At 39.0% G+C, this 26,481-nt stretch overlaps 2 protein-coding genes across 5 annotated transcripts; both read right to left on the minus strand.

The window, feature by feature from the left end:
* Window positions 1–96: 96 nt before the first annotated feature.
* On the minus strand, window positions 97–15,971 carry pfkfb4b (6-phosphofructo-2-kinase/fructose-2,6-biphosphatase 4b). Of its 3 annotated transcripts, none has more exons than XM_062443366.1 (14): window positions 7,950–8,134; window positions 6,292–6,408; window positions 6,110–6,206; window positions 5,033–5,099; window positions 4,871–4,945; window positions 4,727–4,783; window positions 4,473–4,594; window positions 4,177–4,384; window positions 3,482–3,628; window positions 3,282–3,386; window positions 3,059–3,188; window positions 2,867–2,929; window positions 2,654–2,718; window positions 97–1,034 (listed from the first exon to the last, which is right to left on the minus strand). In XM_062443366.1, exons 1-14 carry the CDS (start codon window positions 8,059–8,061, stop codon window positions 975–977), a joined length of 1,425 nt encoding a protein of 474 aa, XP_062299350.1. In that variant the 5' UTR covers window positions 8,062–8,134; the 3' UTR covers window positions 97–974. The 3 variants fall into 3 exon arrangements, with proteins under 3 accessions (XP_062299350.1, XP_062299366.1, XP_062299359.1); XM_062443382.1 differs by lacking the exon at window positions 7,950–8,134 and adding an exon at window positions 15,870–15,971 and having other exon boundaries at window positions 98–1,034; XM_062443375.1 differs by lacking the exon at window positions 97–1,034 and adding an exon at window positions 1,252–2,487.
* A 5,290-nt stretch (window positions 15,972–21,261) lies between these two features.
* Window positions 21,262–25,920, minus strand: LOC133977515 (MAP kinase-activated protein kinase 2-like). 2 transcript variants are annotated; one of them, XM_062415698.1, is made up of 10 exons: window positions 25,345–25,920; window positions 24,012–24,151; window positions 23,338–23,402; window positions 23,167–23,246; window positions 22,913–23,039; window positions 22,720–22,795; window positions 22,492–22,616; window positions 21,917–22,002; window positions 21,750–21,830; window positions 21,262–21,647 (listed from the first exon to the last, which is right to left on the minus strand). In XM_062415698.1, the coding sequence occupies exons 1-10, from the start codon at window positions 25,606–25,608 to the stop codon at window positions 21,429–21,431; spliced, it is 1,263 nt and encodes a 420-aa protein (XP_062271682.1). In that variant the 5' UTR covers window positions 25,609–25,920; the 3' UTR covers window positions 21,262–21,428. The 2 variants fall into 2 exon arrangements, with proteins under 2 accessions (XP_062271682.1, XP_062271681.1); XM_062415697.1 differs by having other exon boundaries at window positions 21,262–21,650.
* Between the last annotated feature and the right edge of the window lie 561 nt (window positions 25,921–26,481).

Consider the following 26,481-nt stretch of genomic DNA (forward strand, 5'->3'; position numbering starts at 1 on the left):
TTTTTTCTTATTTGTTGTGGTATTTTTAGAAGTTGTGAATCATAAAAAGCAAACTCTCTTTCCCTCAAGCATTGAATGTTTATTGAGGTTTTTACCGCTGAGGATGAACAAGGCATTTTCAATTACACTTTCAGTACAGTTATATACAATAGCAAATATATAATATTACAGAAATTGTACAGAGTTCTCCCAAAAAGTTATGTACTGTATAATACAAGTTGGTTTACTCACAAGACTCGCATCGAACAAACATGCTTGTACAGTTTGCACAGTACCTCACTTTTTATTCCCAATGAGAAACAGGAAAGACATCACATGTCAAACACAGCCTGGCAGATACTTTTAATTTAATATTTATAATTTTACTTTATCTCTTAAAAAGCAAAAGACCACAATTTCTATCCCTAAAATCATTTTTGGTACTACCATAATGGACACAGAGGAGGGGCCTCATCTCCAGATTTTGGATTATAGAACATGAGCTTCATTTTAGAGAAAAGGTTTCGAATGCATTCACATCATACATTTAATATACAGTGTATAACGCAACAAACAGCAAAACATTTTTTAAAACACATGTTAACAACTTTAATCAAGAACATCTTGTCAGAAGTAGTTGCGGTCTCCTCCTGTGTTATGCAATAAAAACATGGAAGAAACACTGGAAGTATATGGCAGTGTACACAATGCACAATATACAGTAGATATTAAATTTAATTTGGGGAGAAGATGCTGAACATGAAAGGAATGCATTTATTGTAACAGTAAACCCACATATCAAAAATAATCAACACATATAAAAATGGATTACGTTTAGTGAAAGTGCTTTACAGTAGGAGTTTGGGAAGATGCTCATTTCTCGACATCAGTGAAGAAGCTGGCACAGTTAGCAGTTGAAACGGCACCATACCCATAATGCTGTTCAGAGGTCCAGAGTGGGATCAGGTCTCAGTTGGAACAGGAAGTGCAGGAGGTTATAAGTGAGCTGGGACTGTTTGCAGGGCGTCTTCGTCGGTGCGCCGCACGTTCACATTCTGAAACAGTAGTCAGAGAGGACAGGGCTCAGTATTAAACCAGTATCGTCCCTACTAATCTGACATTTACAAATTGACATTTTCTCATGAATAATCCCTTGATTTTCATATCTTAATGAACAGTAATTTACAGTAAAATGAGCACATATAAAGTCTAATCAGAGCAGAATTCCTGCTTTCAGATACTTTTTCGTGTGTGTATGCAATAACAAAACTGTATATGAATAGAGGTTGTGGGTTTAATTTTAAGTTACTTTAAAGGCGGATTACTAAATATTTGTGAGCCTTTTGTATTATAAGTAAGTATTCATATATATATATATATATATATATATATATGTGGCATATAAATGTGTAAAGGTGACTGTCTTTTGAGACATTATAGTCATTATGAGTGCAAAGTAGCTTACTCAAAATAAAAACACTGATGTTTTCATCAGAAAAAGTAACGGGGAAGATGATTTATTTTTTAGTTTAGTTTAATATTTACAAGTAAATCTTAACATCCACAAACAACAACAATTGTTAATTTGATAGAATAGTTTAAGTCTGTATGTAGAAATGCCGAGTCAACAGCAACTGGGCTTTACAATCTGGGTGATGTTTCGCCTTTCGTAACACTCCCAGATATACCATCACCTGGATGACTGAGAATCTTCACACACAGTTACAGCCTGTGTGGAGATTCAAGTCATTACAAACTGCAGAATACCCTTCAGATTTAAATTGTAAACAAACATTTAGCTTAAAACAAATACTAGAATGAAAATGTTGGACCATATGCAGCAATAAATGTATGTATATACTGCACATATACATAGCTTCATATTAATACAAAACACAATCATGGAAACGTTTAATATTTTAAAGTCTTGATGCTATTTGAAGACATTGATACTGATGCACTAATGATGCTGATATAATGTACAATCATTGTGGTGCAAGTGGAGAAAATAATAATGCATCAACAGGTGTTAGTGCAGTTACACAATAATCAGTGCAGAATATACAAATGTAGAATTATATAAAACACACACACATTTCAGTTACCTAAGAGGACATTAATCTCCTGAACCCTTATTATAAGCTACATGCGTACCCCCAACCATAGCCCTTAACTAACAACAAAGTCCTCATAACACGACTATGAAGCTTTTTATCCCCCAACATGATTAATACTAGCACATACACGCACACATACACAGCTGAGTGAATCATTCTGAAACGTCCAGTGATGGAGTTCCTACAAAAAAAACTGTAAAGGACCTGAGATGAAAGAAACAGCATTTCTGCACCCACTGAGAGACAAAAATGAAATGAGAGGATCACATCTGACATGGAGGAGGTAGGGGTATCAATGATAAGAGATGTCACAGTTGTCTTGGTTGATGTCAGGGATGGCCAGCGGAGACTGAACATGGCTTCCTCTGCCGTGTTTGAATTTTTATATTCTCTGTACGGTAAGAAGAAAAGGATCAGTGCCAACTGCTAAGGCCTGCTTGAGGAGGGTGATGCGGACTAAATACTACAGGAGGAAGACCTACAATGGGCCCCTCCACAAATCATGAAACAAAAGTCACAATGTTGTCCCACTTCTATGTGCTGCCTGGGATACCTACCTCTGGTCTGTCCCTGTGTGTGTTCACAGCATCCACGCCTAAATAGATAGACTCCACTTTACATCCTGTGAGTGAGCAAACCAACAAAAATCAAGTTTGTTTTGGTTATAATATTTGTCACAAAGTGAGAAGTTTACATTTTGAACAAGACAAAACAAAAATGTAATAGTCAATATATGCACTGTATACGTTAGGTAAGCCTAGAAAACTCACCATAAGCCATGGGGGTCAACTTCAACGCAGTGTGCAAAGGGCACTTAAGATAAGGCAACTCATCTGTGGAGGCATAGAAAGAAAATTTAGTAACTTGTAATTTAGGGAAAATAAATAGCAAAACATTTTTTAAAAAGTAATCTTAATATAGTTTAATTCTGGTCCATATTGACTGCTGTTAGATGTTCATACTTGCAGTCTTGTCTAGAAAATACGCAAGAAGACAGCGCATCACGGCCTGGTGACAAACGACCAGAACGTTCTCCTGTCTCTCCAACTCCATGATCACAGGCTCCAATCTCTGCACCAGGTCTTCATATGACTGACAAGAGAGTAATGGACCCGTCAAACACACAGAAGAGAGACAGACAAATCCCATTCACCTCTATAAACAAAGGAAAGATAATTCTCTAACCTCTCCTTTAGGGTAGCGGTAGCGGTACTTGTCTTGGTCTCTCAGTGCAAACTCCAGAGGGTAATGCTCCTGGATCTCTTCATACATCATTTCCTCACACACACCCTTTATAAAGAGGAGGGGACACATCTTTAGCTTCAATACATACATGTTAAAAAATGATGCAGCATTTCGCATTTAATGCTTAGAAATCAACATACAGCATCTATTTCATTGAGAGATTTCCACTGTTCATATGGCACTCCCAGGCACTCTGCTGTCTGGATTGTTCTCTTCATCTGGCTGGTCCAGACCTTCAGATCTTTGATGTTCTGGTCCTGGATGAATTTCCTCAGACTCTTGGCAAACTAAGAGATAAAAAGCACTGAGTGAGAACAGTGATTTCTCTTTAACTTCTTTAACTCCACATAGTGGACCGTTGTCCTTGGTTGACATTATGGTCTTTCAGAGGCTGTAGCAGGCTCAGTTGTAAAGCTAGAGTGAATCATCAACTTGTATCATATGAAACTAGCATCAAAGAGTTGTTTGCCATTCAATCTCTGAAAAATGCAATTCTTACGAGAATCCCCACACATCAAACATTTTTCTATGGTGTTCCACAAGATCTTTCTGTTCCTCAAGTATTTTGGAGGCATTTTGACCATTTTTATCAATTCTCGAGTGGTCCAAAATTGTTACATTTTGCGCCAAATCTGTGTAACAAATAGTGTCAACCCAAACATTGTTGGAACAACTTATGACACATAACTGAGCATAGCAGTGGTCATCATATACTTCCCTTGTACACTCTAACCTTTCAAAATCTGAATAGGCACCTAACCAAAACACAATGCTTATAACAGATTTATGACTAGAAAAACTTGACAGTGTTGAGCTGCATCTCAAACACACACACCTCTTTCCCTCTGGCGGACAAGCCAGAGTCGCCTCCGATACGTCCCTTGATGTTGAGGTCACTCTCACCGTGGCGGCACAGGTAGATGGAGCGCGGTGTGATGTGGATGTTCATCAGGTAGTAGACGATTCGGCTTTGGATGTGGTCAAGAACGCGGTTCACCAGGTAACGACGGCCAACATCCATGATCTTTATGTAGGACAGATCCCTGGGGCAAGAAAGTCAGATGAATAATAACCGTCTACAAACCTGTGTTTCTGGTTTAATCTGCTCCAAGTTTTTCTGTGTATCCTCACCTGTCCAGAACCTCATCCAGAGGCTGGTAGGAGGACTCGTAACACTTAATTCTCTTCATGAAGTCCTCAATGGCCTCCTCTGTGTTGCAGTGTATGTAGTCAGGGCTGCCCAACTTTACTTGCTGCAAACAGGAAACACGAGGAGAGGATGTGAGCAGGAAAAAGAGGAAGACAGCTGCCTGACTCTGCTTTAAGTCTTTTTCATGCAGAGTTTGTTTGTATCAGTATATTCTGGATAAAAACTGCCAACTTACCACTATGTTCTGTGCAATGACGTCTGGGTCCTCACACACAGACTCCACAAAAAACACCTAGATTGACGAAACCATACAGAAAACTTAGCATGCCATCAAATCAATGTGACTGATTGATTTCAATGAAGTCCTGCCTGTGTATACCTTGAACCCATTTTGCTCAGCAAACTTGACGATGGTTCCTCTTCTTTCTCTTGTCGTATTTGTGGCATCGAAGACCTGAAACAGCACAAAAAACTCCTTATGAAGCCCTGATATGCAGGCATTCATGTTACGATGGAGAATTCAACCGTAACAAGAACTCACCGCCACCTGTCCTCCTTCAACACACAGGTACTGCCGAACGTCATTAAGTGCTGCCGTTGCACACTGACTGTGGAGGGGCAGCAAACATGGAGTCAGTTTACCAGTTAGCTAAACCTTCTGCTGCATCGTCATTATAGCAGACAGTCTGTAAAAAGTCAAACCTATGTTTTGACACATCTGTTGTAGACATTTGTCACATCACAGCAACAGTGAAAAGATTGAGACAACCCTGAATTAACAATGGTTTACACAAACTACAATACTATGAATAATACTAGTTTTTTAAAAAGATGATGACATCTTGCACCCAGCAAACTCAAGACAAAAAAGAAGTCTGACAGGCTCTCGTGATGATGGCAGAAAATGAATCATCATATTCAAATATATGAAAGAAAAAACTATTCATGAGGCCAATTGACAAAAAAGGAAACCTTATTATGAGTCAGTTTGAAGAACATTTGCCACTTTCCTCCTCATTTTGAAGGGCCTATTTCCCATTCCCATATTTCACCTGATCGGTTTGCTTCAAATGATCTAAAACTTTTTTCAGGACCTGAAAATAAAATAGAAAGTCACTGAAATGTATTGTATGATCGTCCACTACAATCAATAAGGGTGTGCACAGCCGTGGGATGTACAACATAATATAAGCTGAGCCAGAAAATAATTCTGATCCCTCTCACCAAAGTTTTCTTTTCTTAATAAATTGTTAAGATTAAAAATGTTCCCAAAGTTTATTTTTTCTTTAATGACCTACATAATTATTTCTATGTTGTCTGTTGCCATCAGAGGTATAGATCCATTTTATATTGTAAGTTAGCCTAAAATTATTTCTAAAGTTATTTCTAAATTAGATTTTAATTAACAGATTGAATTTAGTCTCCATGACACTCTTTGGCACATCAGCAGTCCAACCAAACACTCAGCAGGTGCTTGCTCTGATGAGCTCCTCCTTTTGAGTTGAAGGGGAGCTTATTAGCAGGTGGATTCTTTCATTGGACTGAAAACCAGCAGACTGATTTCTCATGGTTTGGCAACACTACATGATGTAGGGTGACAGCTATTGAAATCACTTACCGTCTGATTTTCAAGCCCTCTTCGTTATCTGGACGGAAAAACTCGAAGGACTTGTAGATCTTCATACACTCCCTCCGATACTGGCCAACATTGAACTCTGTTATGGAAGAAAACATTTTTAAAAGTCGGATTTCAGCTGGTTTCTACTGTAAAGTAAATATCTGAAATGGTGTAGCCGGTACCTTTGGTTGGCACACCTATCCAGTTTAAGTAACGAGTCAGCTTCTTTGAAATGTACGTTTTCCCTCGAGCTGGAAGTCCGACAGTCACAATGAGCGTTGGACAGTTTGTCATACAAACTGTGAGGGACAGAAAAAGAGAGAAAAACACACTTTACATGGGTGTAACTCACTTCTCACACAGTTCATTGGCAGAGCATGGCTTGTCAACATTGTTCTATTCAGCAAGAATTTAATTAGTCTTCAAGGTTGCCCATAATTACACCAGACAGTGAAAAACACTTGTTGGACAGATTTTTCTCAGTGACACTAATTACTCAGAAAATCTCTGCCAGAAAGCAGAGATGTCAGTACAACTAAAACAGCGTGTTGACTGAGAAACAGCTGCATACTTTTAAAAGATTTTAAAATGTCTTATTTGCATTCAGGGAGCAAAAGTAACTTTTTCTTCCATCATCCAAATTGTTAATGAATGTTCAAATTTTACCAGCCACTCAATAGATTACAAGTGTTTTTATGGCTGGTGAGAGAAGCAAATCTACCAGCACTTGGCTGGTGCTAATTTTAAATCCTGTTTGCATTTGAGATCCTATCAGGGTTCGAGAGCAGCCTTTCACTCAGACAGAAGGAGAAGCAGGTCAGATGAAGAAATGACAAATGAACAAATAACTGAAAATAAGGGCGGAGATGACTAGCAATAGACAGCAGAGGATGAGGTCAGTAAACCTTTGTGATCAAGTTAATAACATTCATCTAAGAGCATAAAGCTCTTTCTGGGTTTACTGTCACAAAGCTACTAGATTCTGCAGCTAACACAACATATATAATTTCATTATTATATCATGAAAATGATTGATTTCACTAAAGAAACAAGTGGCGCTATTTTTCCTGCACAGAAAGAAAAACAGACTGGTAAAACCGTACGCACTTCTCCAGTTATCCCTGCAGTACAGCAGTGAGTGTCTAAACACAATCATGTTCACTGACACAGACGACTGATCCTGAATTGCATCTGCAGAAGATGTTGAACTGGCTGTTCTGGATACTAGGCACAGAAATGTTCTGAGATGAAGTTGGAGAAGGTATAATATTTTGTGCCAGGTGCAGGACTGAACTAGCTGTAGCTTTGTTTAAAAAGGAAAACAGCTCTGAAGCAGGCTGAGCTTGACTCAGCAAAAGCAAGCTGACCTGCAGAGAGAGAGAGAGAAGACTGAGAGCAACTGCTTGAGATAAAAAAAACAACTGCTGAGTCTCATATAGGCTACATCTAATACTGCTATCAGACGTGTTGGCTGTTAGTGGTAGTATATTGGCGCATCCCAGTCATGTGTGTATCATTAAGCCAAATTAAATTCAGCAAGGTTACAATTATTTCCCCGACCGTGTTTCAAATTCACCGGCATGCATGTGATATTTGGTTCAAAATGAACCAAACAGGGTGAACATGATGCAACACTGCAAAGAATATTCAGCACTTTCTTAGTGCGCATCATCTCAACAACAGCCGTGCGTTAAAATGCCTGGAAGCAAAATATATTTTAAGTTCATGAAAACAAGAACAAAATAAAACCGATGAAAAGAAGAAAAATGAAAGAATGCCTCCAAATCATCACACAATCGCATCCTCTGCGGCACTTGCCGGCCAGCGGCATCTATCTCACCCCGTCTCTGCGCTATGTGCCCGTTTTTGCAGGGCATCCAGATCTTCCGGAGCGGGTTCTGGGTGAGCTCCCGCGGGGAGGTCTCCACCTGAAACTCCTCGTTGTCTAACATCCTGAATGTTGGGTCAGTGATGTTACCCTCCTAACGTGAAACTGAAGCAGCGGACTCGAGCCCCAGCAGTGTGATGCAGCAGGATGCGAGGGGGGAGCGGGGGAGGTGGAGGGCACCTATCAGCTGAGAAACAGCAGTTTCTCATTACCGTAACGACTGGAGACTGGGCGCAGCGCAGAGTGAGGGAGCAAAACAAAAGAATGTCACTGTACTACTAATCTGCCATTTTAGCGATTCATAATTTTCATAAACCTGCTAAAATCATGTTTTACTTTGAAATGTAAGGTTTTTTTATTTTAAGAATGTACAATCAGCTGTTCAAATTCATTTAACAAAGAAACAATAACAATAGCCTCCAGAGAACGGCAGTAAAATGAAGAAAAAATGATGAAAGATTTAAACTACTGACATCCTTATTTGTTATGAACTGAACAGACTCAAAATGACACTCAATTTCAATTAGAAACAACTTAAAAGTTGATGTTGAAATAAAACATTTAACTTTTTGGGTTTGACATTTATGAAGTTAAAAAAGAAAGGTTCTTACATGTTGAATGTGTTGTTTTGCACAACATGTAGCCTAATTTCAAAGTATTTCCAAAATGTAATACTATGTGAGGAAACACGGAACTGATGAAACCCCCTTTTTCAGTCTTGCATAAAGTACATTAGCTAAATTCATGATACTGTGTTATGTTATCAAAGGTGGATAACACAGTCTTGTTTGCTATTCAGTTTCTCTTTTACAAATGTTAAGATAAAAGTGCAGAAATGCTGAGAGGACATTTGTCAGTTATGGCATATTTATCAAGAAGTAAATAAAATAATGTTTGACAAAAATCTTAAATTACGGTCTAATAACCAGCTTATTCTGAAACATATGATAGAAATATAGCCCCATTCACACATAAAAGGATACTTGTGTTCATACCTAAACTGTCATAAACAAAATGTAATATAGTTCAGAGAAAGACATTTGTTTGGGAATATAGATGATAGAAGAATGGTTTGTTTATAGGCTAATATCTTTAAAGTACACATTTTATATATTTGTGTCTGCCTCTTTACATTTCACTGTTGCTTGCATGCGAGAAAATAGCCCAATCCTTCTCAAAAATGTTTTCACATAATTTCCAAGAAAAGCTGCTGAAAGCGTACCGTAACTACACGGTTAGTGCGCAAGAGAAACGGCTAAAAAGCAGATGTTAGCAGAAAAACATGCGTTCAGCTGTTCACATGCAGCACTCATGGCCAGTGAATGCAGCTGTGAACTCAGCCAATCAGAGATCAGATGGAGAAACCCGGCAGCCAATGGGAGAGCCGGACCGGGGAAAAGGAGGGCGTGCAGACTGCTGGGAGCTCAGATAAACACCAGCATGAAACCCGACGGAGCCACAAGTTTTACACGACCCGGTCACGGGCTGCTCTGTGCCTAGTCCACACATCCTTCTAGAGGCAAAAGTCATCAGCTACGATAACATCAGATACACTTCACACGTAAAGAGAGTGCAAAATGTCCCGTCTGTGTCAATATAAAATGATCTTGACAGTGGATCCATCAGCTGCCCTTTATACTATACTTTATATTAAAAATAACAGTTAAAACGTTGTATAATGAATAATATGTAAGTAGCCTATTATTATAATTGTTATTATTAGAGAAAAAGTCTAAAGCCACATGAGAAAAATTGCATTGTACTAGTTTTAAGGTAGTCACACTTTTTACTTTTCTTTGACTTCCTCATAAACCATATCCTGAATAGATTCCCTATTAATGTGTAATGGAAATCTACAGTGTCAGGTAGGAATAAAGTGGTCTTAATCTCCATAAACGGATTCTGTTCAAAAGATGTGGACCGTCAATGTCTTGTGCAATTGTGACAACCATCCTCATCATGGAGTATGGGGTTGGTTGTCCCTGTGTCATTTTAATGGGGGAAAATAAAACATTTAGGCAGTCAACAACCTAACACATCTCCTTCATCAAGAGAACATAAACAGGGAAATCATTCCTATAAGTGCATTTTTTAAAATCCGTTTATAACAATATTGTGCAGTTTAACCTCTCTGACTGCTCTGAGCTTTACATCTGGTGGAGTCTGGCCTTGTTTTTCTTCCTGACAAAACTCCTGGTCATTTGCTATCTTAAAAGAAAGAAAGAACTAGATATGTCACACCGCCAACATGTGACAACCAACCCTGAAGAGAATGTGACAAGCATCCCCAACTGGGATTTTTTGCCATCAGCAAAGCTAGCAACCACAGGCCATAACTCACTCTTCATACTTCTTAATAGTAACATTGTTTTATTATAAACTCATTGTGAAAAACCCCTAGAAGAAAAACACTGAAAAGCTGTATATTTACATTTTCACATGAAAAACACTTAATGTCTCTCATCTCCATGTAAAGTGGTTTATTCCAGAAATGACCTTAGAAGTAACATCTCACCCAAATTTTGAAACTTTCAGCACCAACACTTTCTTACAGCGCCCTCTCGGGACCAAGATGTGACAATCAACCAGTGTAACAACCAACGCTGTTCTCCTCTACAACTTTCATTATGAATTAATCTGCAGGGGTTTTTTTCATATTACTGATTAATTGGTTGGACTAGGCCCATGTAATGAACAAATGAATAAAATTGCTATTTTGATTTCGTAATTATTTAAGCAAACAGCTCAATAGGTTTCTGGTTTCAGTTGATCAACTATGAGGATTTTCAGATTTTCCTTTTTTTTTTAAAAAATCATTGTGAACTGGATATATTTGAGTTTTGGACAGTTAGGACAAAATTTGTTTTAAAGATGTCACTGGGAAATTATAATGGATATATTTAACAATGTCTTGTCATTTTATTAAAATACAGAAACAAAATAACACAAAAATGTCAGAAAATACCAGTCGCAAGCTCTCACAGTTCAAGGCAATGTTTTTAAATAGCTAATTTTGTCTAAATGTTTGGAATTTTTGTTGGCAGATGACTAAAATAGATATTAAAGAATTAACTTAGTTGTTGTTGAATAATTGTCTGTAAATTGATTTTAATGCCCCTCACAGCTGAGTGTTATGAGCTCTTCTGTTCAGTGACAAACAATTACAATAACAGACAGAAAATTATGGAGAAAAAAAATCCTGCATGAGACAAGAGAAGAGAAATGTAGCACAATATAAAACTCAGACACAAACGTTGTTCAAGTTATGACTGAATCATACTAACTTTACTTGACTAATAATGAATCTTGAAACCTGTATTGTAGTGAGATTAATGTAGTGACACAGTTGTACCACCAGGTGGCACCGTGCACTCAGTTTAAAGTCTACAAACAATCTCTTACTGAAGAAAAATGAGTCCATACAGTCTGATTACAGCTATGTTAACATTCACCATCCAGTGTGACTAGTGCTGCAACAACAAGTATTTTCATTACCCAATAATCTGATAATTAATGATTGTTTATTCAATACAATTTTAGAAGACATAGGGGGAAAAAAAGCCTGAAATTGTGGTATTTGAATTAGTAGCAGATCCTCAAATTTAAGGAGCTGAATTGAAAGACTGTTTGGCTTGCTTGAAAAGTGACTGAAACAAATAGATTATCAAAATAGTTGCTGAATAATTTTCAACCAATCGACTAATTGATTAATGGACTAATTGTTGCAGCTGTAGTGTGACTGTCAATAGAACCAGAGGTCAGACGACACGGTCAACCCACAGCAGTCAGCATGTCAACAGGACTAATCCCATCAGCAAGACACCTCACCTCACAGCTTCTACCAGTAATCCAATGATCACACATTTTCTAAAACGTCAACACACACAGCAACAAGCTTAAGCGAACTAAAGGAGGGGCCTTCGAGTTGGTAAAAGTTATTATTTAACCACTAATTTATCAGCTGGTTGGCACACAGTTAAAGGATGTCACAGTGAAAGCCCAAATGACAACAATATGCAAAAATATCCAGTAATAAGCGTTAATAACATGTGTATAAACTAAATGGTAAATAGACATATAGCACCTTTCTAGTCTTCAGACCACCCAAAGCATTTTATACTACATGTCACACACGCATGCTGATCGTAAGGTGCCAACCTGCTAATCTAATGTACGTTCACACACTCAAACACAGCTGGGGCAGCCGTCAGGAGCAATTAGGACACTTCAACATGCATACTGGATGATAGGGTAATATTCCAATCAGTAGACGGTCCAATCTACTTCCTGAGCCACAGCCGCCCCCTAAACTCAACCTGCTTTAATACATTACCAAATAAAGAAATGATTAAGATGTATGTGTGAAAATAAAGAAGTGAATTAATAAAAAGTGAATTAATTAAAAAAAAAACAGATGAATGATTAAAAACAAAATTAAATTCAAGTTTCTCTACATTTAATGTCTTAACTGTAGCTTCAGGTTTCATTTACCCAGATTAATCTTGTATCGAGATTGCTCGCCGCTAACATGAAAATTAGCTGAGCTGTGTTCTGAATGTTCTGACATAAATAATTTCTGGTTTCTTTACTCTTATATGATGTTACCTTGGGCTTTGGGAAACAGTGATCAACATTTTTCACCATTTTATGACATCTCATAGACCAAACAATCGATTAATTAAGAGAATATTCAACAGATGAATTGATCATGAAAATAATCGTTTGCAGCCCTATACTCTACATACTCTTCTGCATTAGCTACTATACTGATGAATCCACATCAACAATGCACAATCCACAATGTGTGCTGGAGGTCACCTACAAAATTGCACACATTACACTTCACAGAAGAGTTTAATTTTGAAAAATAATATATAACCATATTATATGACCACTGCCACACAATGGTGTGTCAAATAGCATGTCCTGTCATGCTAGTTAGCTTCACATTGTGTCCACTTCCTCAATGCAATTCAATTGCTTTTCACAATTTACACATCAAACTACTAACCTTAATAGCATGAAGTGTGATTTCCAGTAGTTTCATTCAGAATGTAACTCCTTTTGCATGCAGTGTTTATCTTGACTAGCTCCTGTATTAAGTTTACAACATTAACTGGCCTAAAAGCTGTTTTGATATATGGACAATATACCATTAGTATGTGGTTTATATGTGCATTAAAAAGAAGATTTTGGAACCTGACCTAGGGATTTGTTCCCATTCAGCCATGAGAGCATCAGAAAGGTCAGACACTAATGTTGGACATTGAGATGCATCCCAAGATGGACACTGTATAGGTAAAAGGAGGGTCATTGCACTTACAGTCACTCGTCTATCCTCTCCTTTAGAGGATTTATTTGCTACATGCAGCAGAGGATAACAGAAAAGCCACTTCGTTTGACTCCAGGAAGAAAATGTCATCATTGCACAGAAACTGTTATATTTATCTTATTTATACACTATCTGCTTTGAATGCCCCCACATGCAAAACATCAGCTAGATCAGTAGACAGTGCAGGTACAGCTTTTGTCACCTGTTGGACAAGCTGTCCCCAATTCAGCGCTCCAAATTCTGAAATTTGTCCCCAAAAGTAGCCTATGACAGACCACCTACACAAACACACAGAGGCTTGAGCGCTGCCTGAAGTCTTTAATGAGATTCTGTGTGAGTGGGTGAACTTTCCCCCAGATCGAGAGCAGACACAGGCAGGGAGGGAGGGAACGAGGGAGGTGCAGTGAGAGAGGGAGAGACAGAGACAGAGAGAGAGAGCGAGAGAGAGAGCGAGAGAGAGAGAGAGAGAGAGAGAGAGAGAGAGAGAGAGAGAGAGAGAGAGAGAGAGAGAGAGAGAGAGAGAGAGAGAGAGAGAGAGAGAGAGAGACAGACAGACAGAGACAGAGACAGAAAGCATGAGAGGGAGTGATTTATTGTGATTATTCAGAGTAGGAATCCAACCAGAGATATAACTGGACAAAAATATGGTACTATTCAGTATAATAGGAAGATGGAAAGAAAAGGTGAAAGAAGGCAGATTTCTTGCAGCTGGCAGTTTCTCAGGCATGGAGATGAATATCTTGCGGGATACACAACTACTGTGTTGGGTCTGCTGCAACCACTCAAGCATATTTCTTTCCCTCTGCAGTTACTATTTACAATTCAGTTAGCAGATGCTTTTATCCAAAGTGACGTACATCTGAGTTATAAACACATATGGGCTGCAATATGCAGGCACTCTGGAGACAAAGCTAGCTTGATGCTTTTACAATCAGCCTCTTTGTAGTATCACATTTAAATGACTGCGCACAGACAGAGCAGCTTGATATGCATGTCGACTGTTAACTCCCTGCTGAATTGCTAAAAAAACAACATAAATGTTTATATTTGGCTGTCCAGTCCCCTTAAAATAAACAAACTAGCCTCCACAGAGTGGCACTTTCTAACATGTTTTTCCTGTTTGTCTGCTTAGCCCCACCTCTCTGTGTGTACGCACAGACGGGGCAGCTCAGCCTGAGCTCTGTTCATCCGTCATACATCTGCCTCAACAGCTTGGGCTGCAGGCATTTAAACTGCTGTGACCAGGAACAGCAGTGAATCCCTCCACTAGGATACAAAATCTGTCAGGTAACGTCTGCATGGCATTCATCAACAGGATGGCACACTAACTAAATTAAACAGGCCCTCCAGACTCCATGACTCATAGAATTACATAATAACCTATTCTTATAATAACTGACTCAACAGATTATATAGGCCATAGTATTAGCGCTGGTCCAGATGCCATATATGCACAGGATGCTTTTGAGGATTCAACCTCAACAAGAATAATATAATGGGATACACTTCACAGCTTGCTGAAGTAAAACACACAGGTGTTCACACTGAAATATTTAGAGTCACGTCCAGGCTCTGACACAAGCAAGCACCTGTTAGACCAGGATTTCAGACACCTCAATCTGTGGTCCATCTGCCCCATATCTGTGAAACCAAACCACTGACTGCATGATGTGAAAGAGCCACAGTAAATACATAACACAAATACATTACAGTTGGTGTTTCAGGGGAGAGCAACCTATTCAAAATCAACTTACATATGTTGTGGCTAAAAATATATCACTATAACGCCACATGCAAGACCCAGATGATGAAGGGTATTCAAGTGCAAGCAAGTCTACAAAACTATGCGAACCATGAGAGGAGCTTCTAAATCAATAGACCAGTGATGTCCATCCAGGGGATCTCTGGGAAAAGTTACAAGAAAATGAGTTTCGAGTTTCATACATTCAGCCTTAATTATTAGGTTTTTTCTCCCATTTGCTCCACAATGTGTTCAGGCTGTGTTTTTCTAATGCATTTTTTCCCTATAACTACTCTTTACACAATCATTACTAAATCCAAAGATTTCTCTGACATTCTTGAGTATCCATGATTATACACAGAGCTGTTTTGGGTCTGTGAAACATTTGTTTCTGTTTACTTCCTCTGGCTGTCACTCTCATAACTCAGTCCACTAGCTAGCTGACTGGCTAACATAGCTAACAGCAGCCAGGCTAAGCAGTAAATGGAGAGACGCTAGTTACACAAGCATCCTTGGTATTTGCAAAGTAGCAAACTATTCATTTGCAAAGTGAAACCTGAAATATACGGCATTATTCAGAGATATGTAGGCGGTGAGCCGCAGTATTCCCCCCCCCCCCCCCCTGTCAGCTCTGAAGCATGTCTACGTGACACAGACTTGTTTACTTCATGCTGGCCCAGCTGCTCTGTAGCACTTCAGCTGCCTCACTGCATGCACACAATGTCGACTGACACAAAAACACATTCAAGAAAAATATAGAAAAAGAAAAGTGAATATTCAGCGGGAGTTTGCACCCTACCTGCCCTGTCCCGCAAGCTTTTCGGGCAGCAGGAGCCCCTCATGTTCCAGGTTTAAATCCTCTTCTTCCCAGCGTGGTGAGCACTGTGAGAGCCTGCAGCGGCGCAGGAAGCAATGAATGAAGCGAGTGAGCGGAACAGCCGCGCGTTGTACATCGCGTCTATATGCACGAGCACAGGTGCACGTTCATTTGTTATTGTTTGGTTGCAGTCTTCTGTGTACCTCCAAACCTGTGCAAGATGTTTAAGCCTTTTTGTGTTTGCACCATTATCAGTCACATATGCACCAGGTAGCGCTTGAAACTGACTTTGATCCTTAGGAGCCCCAAAAGACGCAGCTGTCATAATTTCATTCATTGCAGATTTGTTTATTTTTCATTGCACAACGTAAATGGACATATCAGCTAATTAGATTATTTGTTATTTCTTCTCATGCCTCCCTAAAATGTCAGAGACTTGAGGCAGCAGATGGCACTTTAGTGACCTACAGCTTTTCTGGAAGAGAGGAACTTTTTGAAAATCAATATATTACTTCACAAAATCTATGCTTGATACTGAAATTCAAGTCAATTCTTTTTTATTTTTAAATGAGAACTTAGATGCATTCAAATTAAAATTGCATAACAAACAACATCGCTATTTGCTTTTTGCACACAAAACATGTATTTATTATTTTCTTCACCCAGAAAAGTTGTCATTGAAAAACAACATTGTTGGCATATTCTTTCCATGACCTTTGGCCATCTTTATCTTGTATTTAGAAAACGCAAAAAAGAAAATTAAAAATATTTTTTAATGGATTTGTTTAAAGTAAAGACATCATTTTGGTTATTTGTATATATTTGTATTTTGTTTAATTGTTGGTTTGTGGTCTGGGTTGGGGGGAATTCCGCTTTTTTACAGCTTCATTAATTTGCACGTTTTTAGACATTTTTGGATGTGTACTTCATATATTTTTTTAAATAATAATTTTATATCCTTTTGTTGTTTTAGCTTTACTATCAGCATGTTAAAAAAGTTATTTTTTTATTCATTGCATAGTTGACCTGCATATTGAGTCACTTCATTAAATTGCTCTTGTAGGAATACATAAAGTGTCTGAAGTGTTCAAGTTCAAGTTTATTGTCATTCCTCTCCTTATAGGTAATGCAAAAAACAGGAACACATCTAAATGTGTCCCCAAGACCACAGTGCAACAAAAACAAGCATAGAACAATAGGAACAGCAAATTTAGAAACTACACTTCAGATTAAAATGTAGACACATCAAAGTGTGTGAATGGTGATATCAATAGAGACCAGACGGCACATTTTTGCCACAGGGCCCTATAAAAGCTTCATGCAGGATGCAGCCATGTCCTTGTATGAGAGTCACAGACAAAAAGAAGAAGAAGAAGAAGAAGAAGAAGAAGAAGAAGAAGAAGAAGAAGAAGAAGAAGAAGAAGAAGAAGAAGAAGAAGAAACAACTCAGATGTATAACAAACCTTCAAATCTTTAATGAGTGTATCATACACTGAGCAAATAAAGATAGGTTTTTTTTCAGCAGTTTGATGCTTTTTATTGGTGTTTCTCAGTGTTTTTTTCCGACTCCATTTGACTTCCATCTTTACTTGAGCTTCGCTGCAGCATCTGCTTTTGTCTGAATACGTCTCTCAGTGCAGACAGGATCTGTTCACCTTTTTCTGAAGTTGTTGGAGGACCCACCTAACAAGAAAAGTTAACATCATTGAGTCTACACATGCTTCACATGTACATTTTGGTGTTTGCAGAACTGTTGTCATCTTACATATTTGAAACTTGCACTCTTTCTGATCCTCTCTGGAACAGGTTGAGGAGGAACAGATGGAGGAGGAGGATTCCAAGCAACAAGAGGACTCTGGTCTTGTGTGTCACTGCCCAGTGGTGTCTGCTGGGAGGCGGTGCTGCTCTTGATTGGGGGGACTGGTGGCAAAGGTTTTTTTTTAAGAGCATGGGAGATGGACACTCTTGCAGCTCTTGGCAATGTCTGAGAGACTGGACCTGTCAAATATGCCATAACACTTCAAATATGTACTTTCTGAAAAATTAAATGTTGAAAAGTAGACAACATCTTCCAAGATAATGTACCTCTGTTCCTCAACTCTCTCTGCACCGCCTTCAGTCCTCCAAACTGGTTAATAATGCAGTCAACAACCTCAGCAATGTCTTTGTCTTTCAGGTCCTCTTCAGTGAGTCGTGCCCGCATCAACAGTCTTCTCATAGTGGGGTCCAGATCCTTAAATTTCACCATTAAAACAGGGAAGGGGACTGATTTAATATGCTATTCCACACAAACTAATTACAGTAGGTCTGTGTATCATGATGTGAATTTTCATATAGTGACAGAGCATGTGATTGACTTTCTGAATTAGATTTTCAGGTGTATGTTTTGACTCACCGAACTGATTGTTGGTGTAAGAGTTGTAGATGGTGCATCAATGGGTGAATGTTGCTCCTGGTCGACTGGTTTCACTCTACAAAGAAAACAAACTCTTAGTAAACTCTTTGCTTTAATTTCCTGTTGCTTACTTTAAATCCAGAAAGAGGGGACATTTTTCTCACCCTGATTTAGGTAGGTTACATGGTGAGATGTCCTCTTTGTCTGCGTTTGTCATTTCAATCATCCCGGTCATCTTTTCTGCAAACGTAAATGGAAGATTCATGAGAATTCTTTTAAAAATATGTTGACTTGACACACATGAATAATCCATTTTGGTGTTATTCGAACCTTGGTTTCTTTGGACAGCCTCCACTGCCCAATGAAATTCCTCTGCCTCGGCTTCATTTGCAAAGTTGAGGCCTGCCTGGTGACCCTGTGCAAACACAACAAATCCACCCTAAACCAGCCCAAAACTAGTGCTCTGATGAACATGTTGCATGCACTGACACTTTCAAAGCGAGATGGTTTTTCCATTGAACTACAACATTTAAAAAACATAAAGCAACTTGTCTTACATCTGCAGGAAAAGTGTGGAAGAATGTGTGAGTTGCGGTGTACTTGAATGGGATGTACATCTCCTGCTCCCACAGTAATTTGGCACGCTGTGATAAAGGAAAGATGAGGGAAAGATAAATGAAAAGGAAGCAAACTGGCTCTGAACAGCGATTACAGTCTCACACGAGGTCAAAAGTACAGGCACACCCATCAAGATAAGCCACTCTATTGTTACTAAAGGAAATAGCAATTTAAAGGAAACACTATAAGCACTCCCACACGTGCAACTGTGCTTGCACACCTAGAGGCGCACATGTAAACTAACAAAATGCCAATAAAGTGAAGCTAAGAGGACACAATTAAATGCTACTTCATTCAGGGAAGTGACAAATGTGTGAGTGGTCGAAGTATCTCTCCCCAGTTCTGTAGTTCCTCTTACCTTGACACAGTAGAGTTGCAGGAAGTAAGAGTGCACAGACTGATCCTCGATGAGACACACCACTCCGCAAGCCAAACAATTCCAGCCTGGACTCCCACCCTGGTTCTCTTTAGCTACTAGAACCTGCGCTACTGTACTTTTGATCAGCTGAAATAAAAAAAATCAATATAATGTAGTGTAATATAAATATAAAGATATGTTACTTGAGTATAGACTACTCAGAAAGCATAAAAATGGGAAGGAACTAGAGTCACCGGAACCGTTTCTAAGAAGAAGATTGAGAAGTGTTTTCCCTCAAGGCTCATCCCTTTCTTCTGACAATTTATTTAGAGTGTGAAATCTGATTTTCCTTTTAAAAATGTGATATCTTTTGTGACTCAGGGTAACCTTTGAGGCACTCTGGTTCAGTTTCAGAGCATGTCACTGCAGTGAGGCTGCTCCTAAGAGAGACTAATGACATTTTTTAATGGCTGATGATGCTGGTATGTGCTTTATTTAAACTATCTTATATCTTGTGTTTCAGCTTCAGTAGATCAAACCATCTAAGGAATTGATATCACGGCTCCTCCTTGGTTCAGATCCTATCTCACCATAGGTTAAAAAAACAACAACATGCAGAGTCGCAGGATTATGGTCTTACCTTTTCTGTGTTTACGGTTTAAGCAGTCTTATTTTAACATTTAACATTACCACATAAACAAATTATTATTATACATCTTTAAATCTTGCAGCAGCTTCTCTGATACTATAACGTGTTGTGTTACTGTCAGGCAATACAAACATCAGATAGCAACTGTAAACAAAACAGGCCTCACAGAGAGCCCATTCATCCACCGCCTCCTCTGATTGAAGCTACCGCAAACATGACAACAACCTCAGGAAGTACAAGAATTAAAGTAACTGAGTGCAGGGAGTTATGATTCAGAGAAACTGTCATGCCATCATACATCATCATCATCATACTCATTAACATGAGCCTTGCCAACATTTTAACAAGTGTTACTTTTGAAACTATTTTAATTTAATAACATGCACTCCCCTTTTGCATTATTGGTTCCATTAATTCCTAAAATGTTAAATGAAGTCTCAGACTTCTATTTAGTTTGACTTTTACACTACACAGAGTTTTGAGCTGTTCTTTAAAGATTTTACAGATACTGTGATGAACTGAACCAACCTTACGCTGGGGTTCGAGCAGAGTGATGAGGACACCTTTCTCACGAATTGTCAGAAGATCACTCATTACCTGACATCCAGAAATCAGACTGGACGCCATCACAAAGACTGTCCTTTTTCACTTTTTACTCTCTGTCTTGTCCCTTCACCCTGTCTTGATGTATCCACTGAGGCTGCTCAGCCTGAACACATTCAGTCCTGATCCTAACTGCGGGAGTTGAGTGGCAACATTTTGTTCAATGTCTAATCATGCAAATTTATTTGACTTGTTGTATGCTATAAACTGCACTGTGGCGCTGTGGCTTACCAACTGGTCACTGGCAAAAGGCCAGAAAAGACATTTGTTAATTTTATGTATTCAAATTGAATGTTGTTAAAGGTACCAGCTGTTAGCTTGCATGTTCAAACAATAATACCTGCTGAAACATGAGCATAATTTATCTTTCAGTTGAAAAATGAATGGCAGGAAGCTCTCAAAGGAGAACATTTCAAGAGAGTGGAAATATCTGGTACTTGATAGATCACTTTGTGCAAGAAGCATGTTAATACTGTGACCTCTCATGGTTTGAATTTCCCTTTGTTTGTGTTACAGTGCACATCATTGTGTACATTATTGACCATCATCAAAGTATATGACTGAATTATTAGTTGAATGCAGCCTTGTCTGGTGCAATATATTTTACAACAAACAACAATTTTACAACTTCCACATACTGTCTATTTGTTTACAGCAGGAGGAACCATTTTCTCTCATGGCGAGGTGAAGTTTAATAATTCCAATTGCTAAATAAGATTTCATATACAAAAGGGAATCAACACACTTGTAAAACAAAAAACACAGTTTTATTTTTGTTAGAGAAGAACAATCAAAATACATGACATTCATAAGACTATTGAGTGCAGTGATACGGAAGAAAGAAAATAACTAAGTAAAATACAACAAGTGGCATGTACATGGGAAAATATTGCTAACTTTGGCTTTCATAGCTTGATACTACTTCTGTCCAATAATCATTTCCCCGTGCTCTTCAGAAAATGTAACTTCTCTATTACTGTTATTCACTACTCCACCTCCATCTCCTCCTCTTTCAGCCCCTCCAGGCATGGGCCTCTTGCGTCTCTTGTTGAGCAGAGGGTTGTTGGAAGTGTCCAGGTCTTTAATCTTCACCTGGTCGTAGTCAACACGCATGGTGGCCAGAGCACTGGTCATTTCCTCCTGTTGGAGGACAGACATGTAAATCTTGTATCGTTGCTGTAAAATTTGTAGTCCACTGCCACCTTGTGGTCTCATTCTGAAGATAATATTGAGTCTAACCTTCACATCGTCCCAAAGCTCCTTATCCTCAGTCAGAACACGAGAGGTGTGGAGAGGAGTTGGAGGCACCACCATTGACTCCTGTGGTGTAAAAGCACAAAAATATATGAAAATACAGGGGAACCATACAGGTCTGTAGCCACAAGACTTATACAATGTTAACTTACGCTAATCCAAGGATGGTTCATGAACTGTCCAATGGTCATCCTCTCATTAGGGTCTGTCTTCAGTAACTGAATGATGAGCTGTTTGGCTGCAGAAGAAATCAAATATGATTAACCCTGCTGACTCTTTTTCAGTATTAAACCAAGACTGTGATCTTTCACTAACTTTAACCAAGTGCTGCCTGTGCCTAAACCATACAAAATTAAATTATGTTGTAGTTTCTACTAGTGGATATTGTGCTGCAAGGTCAGATATTTTGGTGGAGAAAAAAACAACTAGGTACATCTAGGTACAACTAGGCATGTCTCTGAACATTTCAGTCAACATTTTTGCAACTTGCCAAATACATTAATTAACAACATATTCTCATTTTGTTGAGAGAAAATGTAATTCAGCCAGCATTACATTTCTAGCAAAACGTCTTTGCTGTTGCAATTTAGTGGTATAGGAAGGTCATTCCTAGGAAACAGGGTTGTAAAGTGAAGTAAGTTAAGGTCTAATTGAAGTTAGACCGTTTTTTTTCACAGTTTTGAAGTCTTCTTGCTGCTATTTATAAATTTGATGTCTGAGGTCTGACCTTCCTCAGAAACTTCAGCCCACTCAGGGTTGGGGAACTCATACTGGCCCAGTCTAATCCTCTGCTTCATTCCTGGAGAGATGGCCTGGCCTGTGTTTGAGTAGAATGGAGGAAATCCACAAAGCCTATAAACACAAGATAAGACAAGAGACTATTTTAACCAATACACAGAATTGTGCAGGGGCAACAGGCATTTCCTTAAGTTAAATAGACATTTATGATACTCACAGAATGTACATGATGACGCCCAGAGACCACATGTCACATGATTTGTCATATTTCTCTGGCCCTAGCACTTCTGGGGCTGAATGGACAAACAGATACAGTGAACAGCGGTAGAAAGATGTGCTATTTATGCTACTGGCACTCATGTAGTGTAGCTCCTGATTACACCATAACGTAGATGACAGGAAACACTCACCAACATAGTATGGAGTGTAACAGGGAGTTTGGAGGGAATTGTGCAGTGTTGTTTCCTTCGCAAAGCCAAAGTCAGACAGTTTTAGTGTAGCGTTACTCTCCTTGGTGGTGTAGAGCAGGTTTTCAGGCTGCAGTTTGTATGATAATGAGAAAAATATATAAAAATCAGAATTTAAATTCTATTTATTGAGTTAAAAATGTTTATCCTTGCTTACAGTTTCTGGGGGAAAAAACAGTATTTAACAGGAGCCTTACCTTTACGTCCCTATGAGCAATGTCCATGTGGTGGAGATACGCTATAGCTGAGCCGATGTCATGCATGATCTCTGATGCTTCTGATGGACAGATGTGACACAGATGTAACGGCACAGGACACAACATATAGACTCGTAAATCTCAAACTGTTAAATGTGAACTCTGACCCACCTCTCTCAGTGAAGGCCTGGTCCCCTCTGGCCTGAATGCGACTGAACAGCTCCCCTCCCTCCATACTGAGACAAAATTAACAAAGAGATCAGAACTGGGGCAAGGAAGGGACTCTTGGCAAACAAGCACTGTTCTCTGCTGCAATCATGGTTTTATAACAAAGCCAGTCATTGTGCCTCACTATTTACTGTGCAGATAAGTCCAGTCTTCAGAGCCACAGCAGACTACAATGACGCAAGCAGTGAGGATATTAAAGGGAAATTCCACACAAAGACAACATCAAGCTATCACGTTGATTTTAGACCTTAATTATAATATAAACGCAGACAATTATCTGCCTAAGATGTAAATGAGATGACAGTGATACCATGTGACACTTGACAATAAATTAGCAACAGACTCAGTGGGTTTCTTTCAGGATTATACTTTACTTGAATGTACACGTTATAATATAGTTGTAAATCAGAGGATTTCCCCCCAAGTGTCTTATGTCAAAGGCCGTGGTCACAGCTTTAAAATATCTTCTGTCTGTTCCAATCACAAGTGAAAAGTGTCAACATTTGTCTGCTGATTGACACAAATCTATATCATATCATGCGCATGTCAAGTCAATTTTAGAATTGATTTTCCCTTAAAGAACTAAACAACCAGACAATAAATAACAGAGTGCTCACCACTCCATTATGATGAGGAGACATTTCTTCCCCTGGTGTATGTTCTCATACAGGCTGAGTATCCGGACGACGTGAGGACCTCCGGAGACTCGCCAGTGCAGCTCCACTTCACGCCTGGCTTTAGGAGTATCATACAGAACCTGATCCACAGACAACAAAAAACACATGTTAGTGGATTGTTTCAGTTTTTATATTATGAAGATAAGATTACTTTAAAAAATATTTGACATCTTTGTCAAAAACATAGTTACAAACAAATAACTCTATTTACAACACAATTACTAGCAAATACTGAAGCCTATTTATTTTCTAAGCCATTACAGAGAACATTGAGAGTGAATACTTAAAGACTGCATTTAGCAACATGTTTTATCTTTAAAGACACAGTGCCTGTTATCACAGACAGAGGGTGGCAGAAATCTTATTTTCCTAGATATGCAGACCCCAGCCCAAATCCTTGTGGACATGACAATGCGTTTTGAGCACTGGAGGAAGAAGAAGGCTGAAATATGATTTCCTATGTAAGCAAAGGTTTCCTCTAAAGCCTCTATTGCACAGTCCATTGCCTCTCACAAAACACGAGGTTACTTAGAAATACAATATACAGAGCAAGTGCTTCATATCTCATTGTACTTTTTGGTTTGTATTTTACCACCAAAGAAAACAGCAGGCACTTGTGGGGCTGCTCTTCCTGTTTTTACTTTCTTAAGGCTTTGCTGAAAACCCTGCAATGACTGCTTACTGGCACACCAACTCTGAATTTCTAACAACTCACATTTTTCAAGGTCCTGTTCAGATTCACTGTGAAATATATTAAATATACAATGAGCCGTAAGCCTAATGTAAAATAAAAGCAGATTTTTAGTTTTTTGTTAGAGGCTCAGAATCATCATCGATGATTATGTCCAGTATTAACAGAGCAGATCTTTGTCCACACGACAATCTCCAGAGCAGAGTTGAAACATGTGCCAAAGCATCCCAGACAGCATATCACTGTCTCTCAGACACATCCACTGTCTGAGCAACACAGTAACTGGATTTGCTCTGAGATTACTGCTCCATCCATCCATGGCTGGAAATTGCTATTTCATATGAGCCATATAATCAGTGCCATACAAATTAGAAACCATCAAACTTTAAATACAGTAGAAATCCTACAAGTAAAAACTATTCTGTAGATTTCCAGTATAAGACGCCATTAAACAGTATGGACCACAGACACTAAGCAGAGATGAATAATTGATGGATGCCCTCTTTCTTTCTTTCTTTCTTTCCTTCCAGTGACAGCAGTCTCTAGAGGGCTTTAAGGATAAAGAAACAGGCAAACACACACCTTGAGGGCACATTTCTCTCCTGTCTTCTTGCAATAACATTCCAGCACTTTTCCATTGATGCCCAAGCCAAGAACCTGAGCGGTGATTTTATAGTCATCTGTTACCGCATGTCTCCTGAACTCCAGTTTAGAGTAAGCAGGAGGCTGGTGGTCAGTGCGGTCGCTGCCCAAGCTGCTCCCCAGGCTGCTGGAGTCGCTGTGGCGCGCTGTCCCGTGCTGCGCAGTAATTTGATTAACCGACTGTTCCTCTTGGTTATGATGCATTTTTTCCCTGTATACGCCAACAGTGGCAGAGCAAATGTCATCAGTCTCTGGCCCAGATAATATCCAGTATCATCCTAGTTCATCCACGCACGCCCAGAAGAGGTCTGTACTTCCATCTCGACACACTTTGAACACTGTAGAAGCAAAAACAGAGTGTATAAAAACCTCCTTGGTATACAGAAAAAGGGCGGAGGTCTTGAATGGTACTGTTATATTTGCACAGAAAACTTTAAACGATTCCACCTAAATACTGGATGTATGTGTAGAGAGAATAAAACACAATTCATATCTGGGAGGAAAAAAATGTTGGAAAATCTGGTACCCCCTCCTGTTCCTCATCACGTTTATCTGCGTCTTCCTGCAGGGTACACCAACCTCCCCAACTCCCTTACGTCAGCGCAGAGCGGCTCAAATTCATTGACCATTCACGGATTTCTTAAAGGAGCAACTACGCGTAAATACGCACGGCCGGGAAGAAAGAGGAAAAAGTCAAAAAGCTCTGTCGAGAAATGAATGCAGGGATTAAAGCAAGAAAAGGTCTGTGAGCCTGAAAAGTTGTCCAGGAAGAAATATGTATTGAATTAAATATTGTATGAATTTAAAACAGCTGTCTGCCTGAGAACTTCAACCCCTGTGAAAGTAGTAAGTACAAGGTCTACTCCCAGAGGCATAGAAATGGAAACTTGGCCCCCTAATAGAATATTATTTTCATATACAATGACGCTGGAGTTTTTGTGGAATCTCTATTTGACTGAATGTTGCATCCTCTCCACATTTGATTCTGCTAAAAGCAATGCTCACATTAATGCTGAGCCACAGACACACGAGGTTAATTGTGCCATATATACTGAGTGTCAATTAAAGCCATTTACT

This window comes from Scomber scombrus, chromosome 3, assembly GCF_963691925.1.
Source record: "Scomber scombrus chromosome 3, fScoSco1.1, whole genome shotgun sequence".
NCBI lineage: Eukaryota > Metazoa > Chordata > Actinopteri > Scombriformes > Scombridae > Scomber > Scomber scombrus.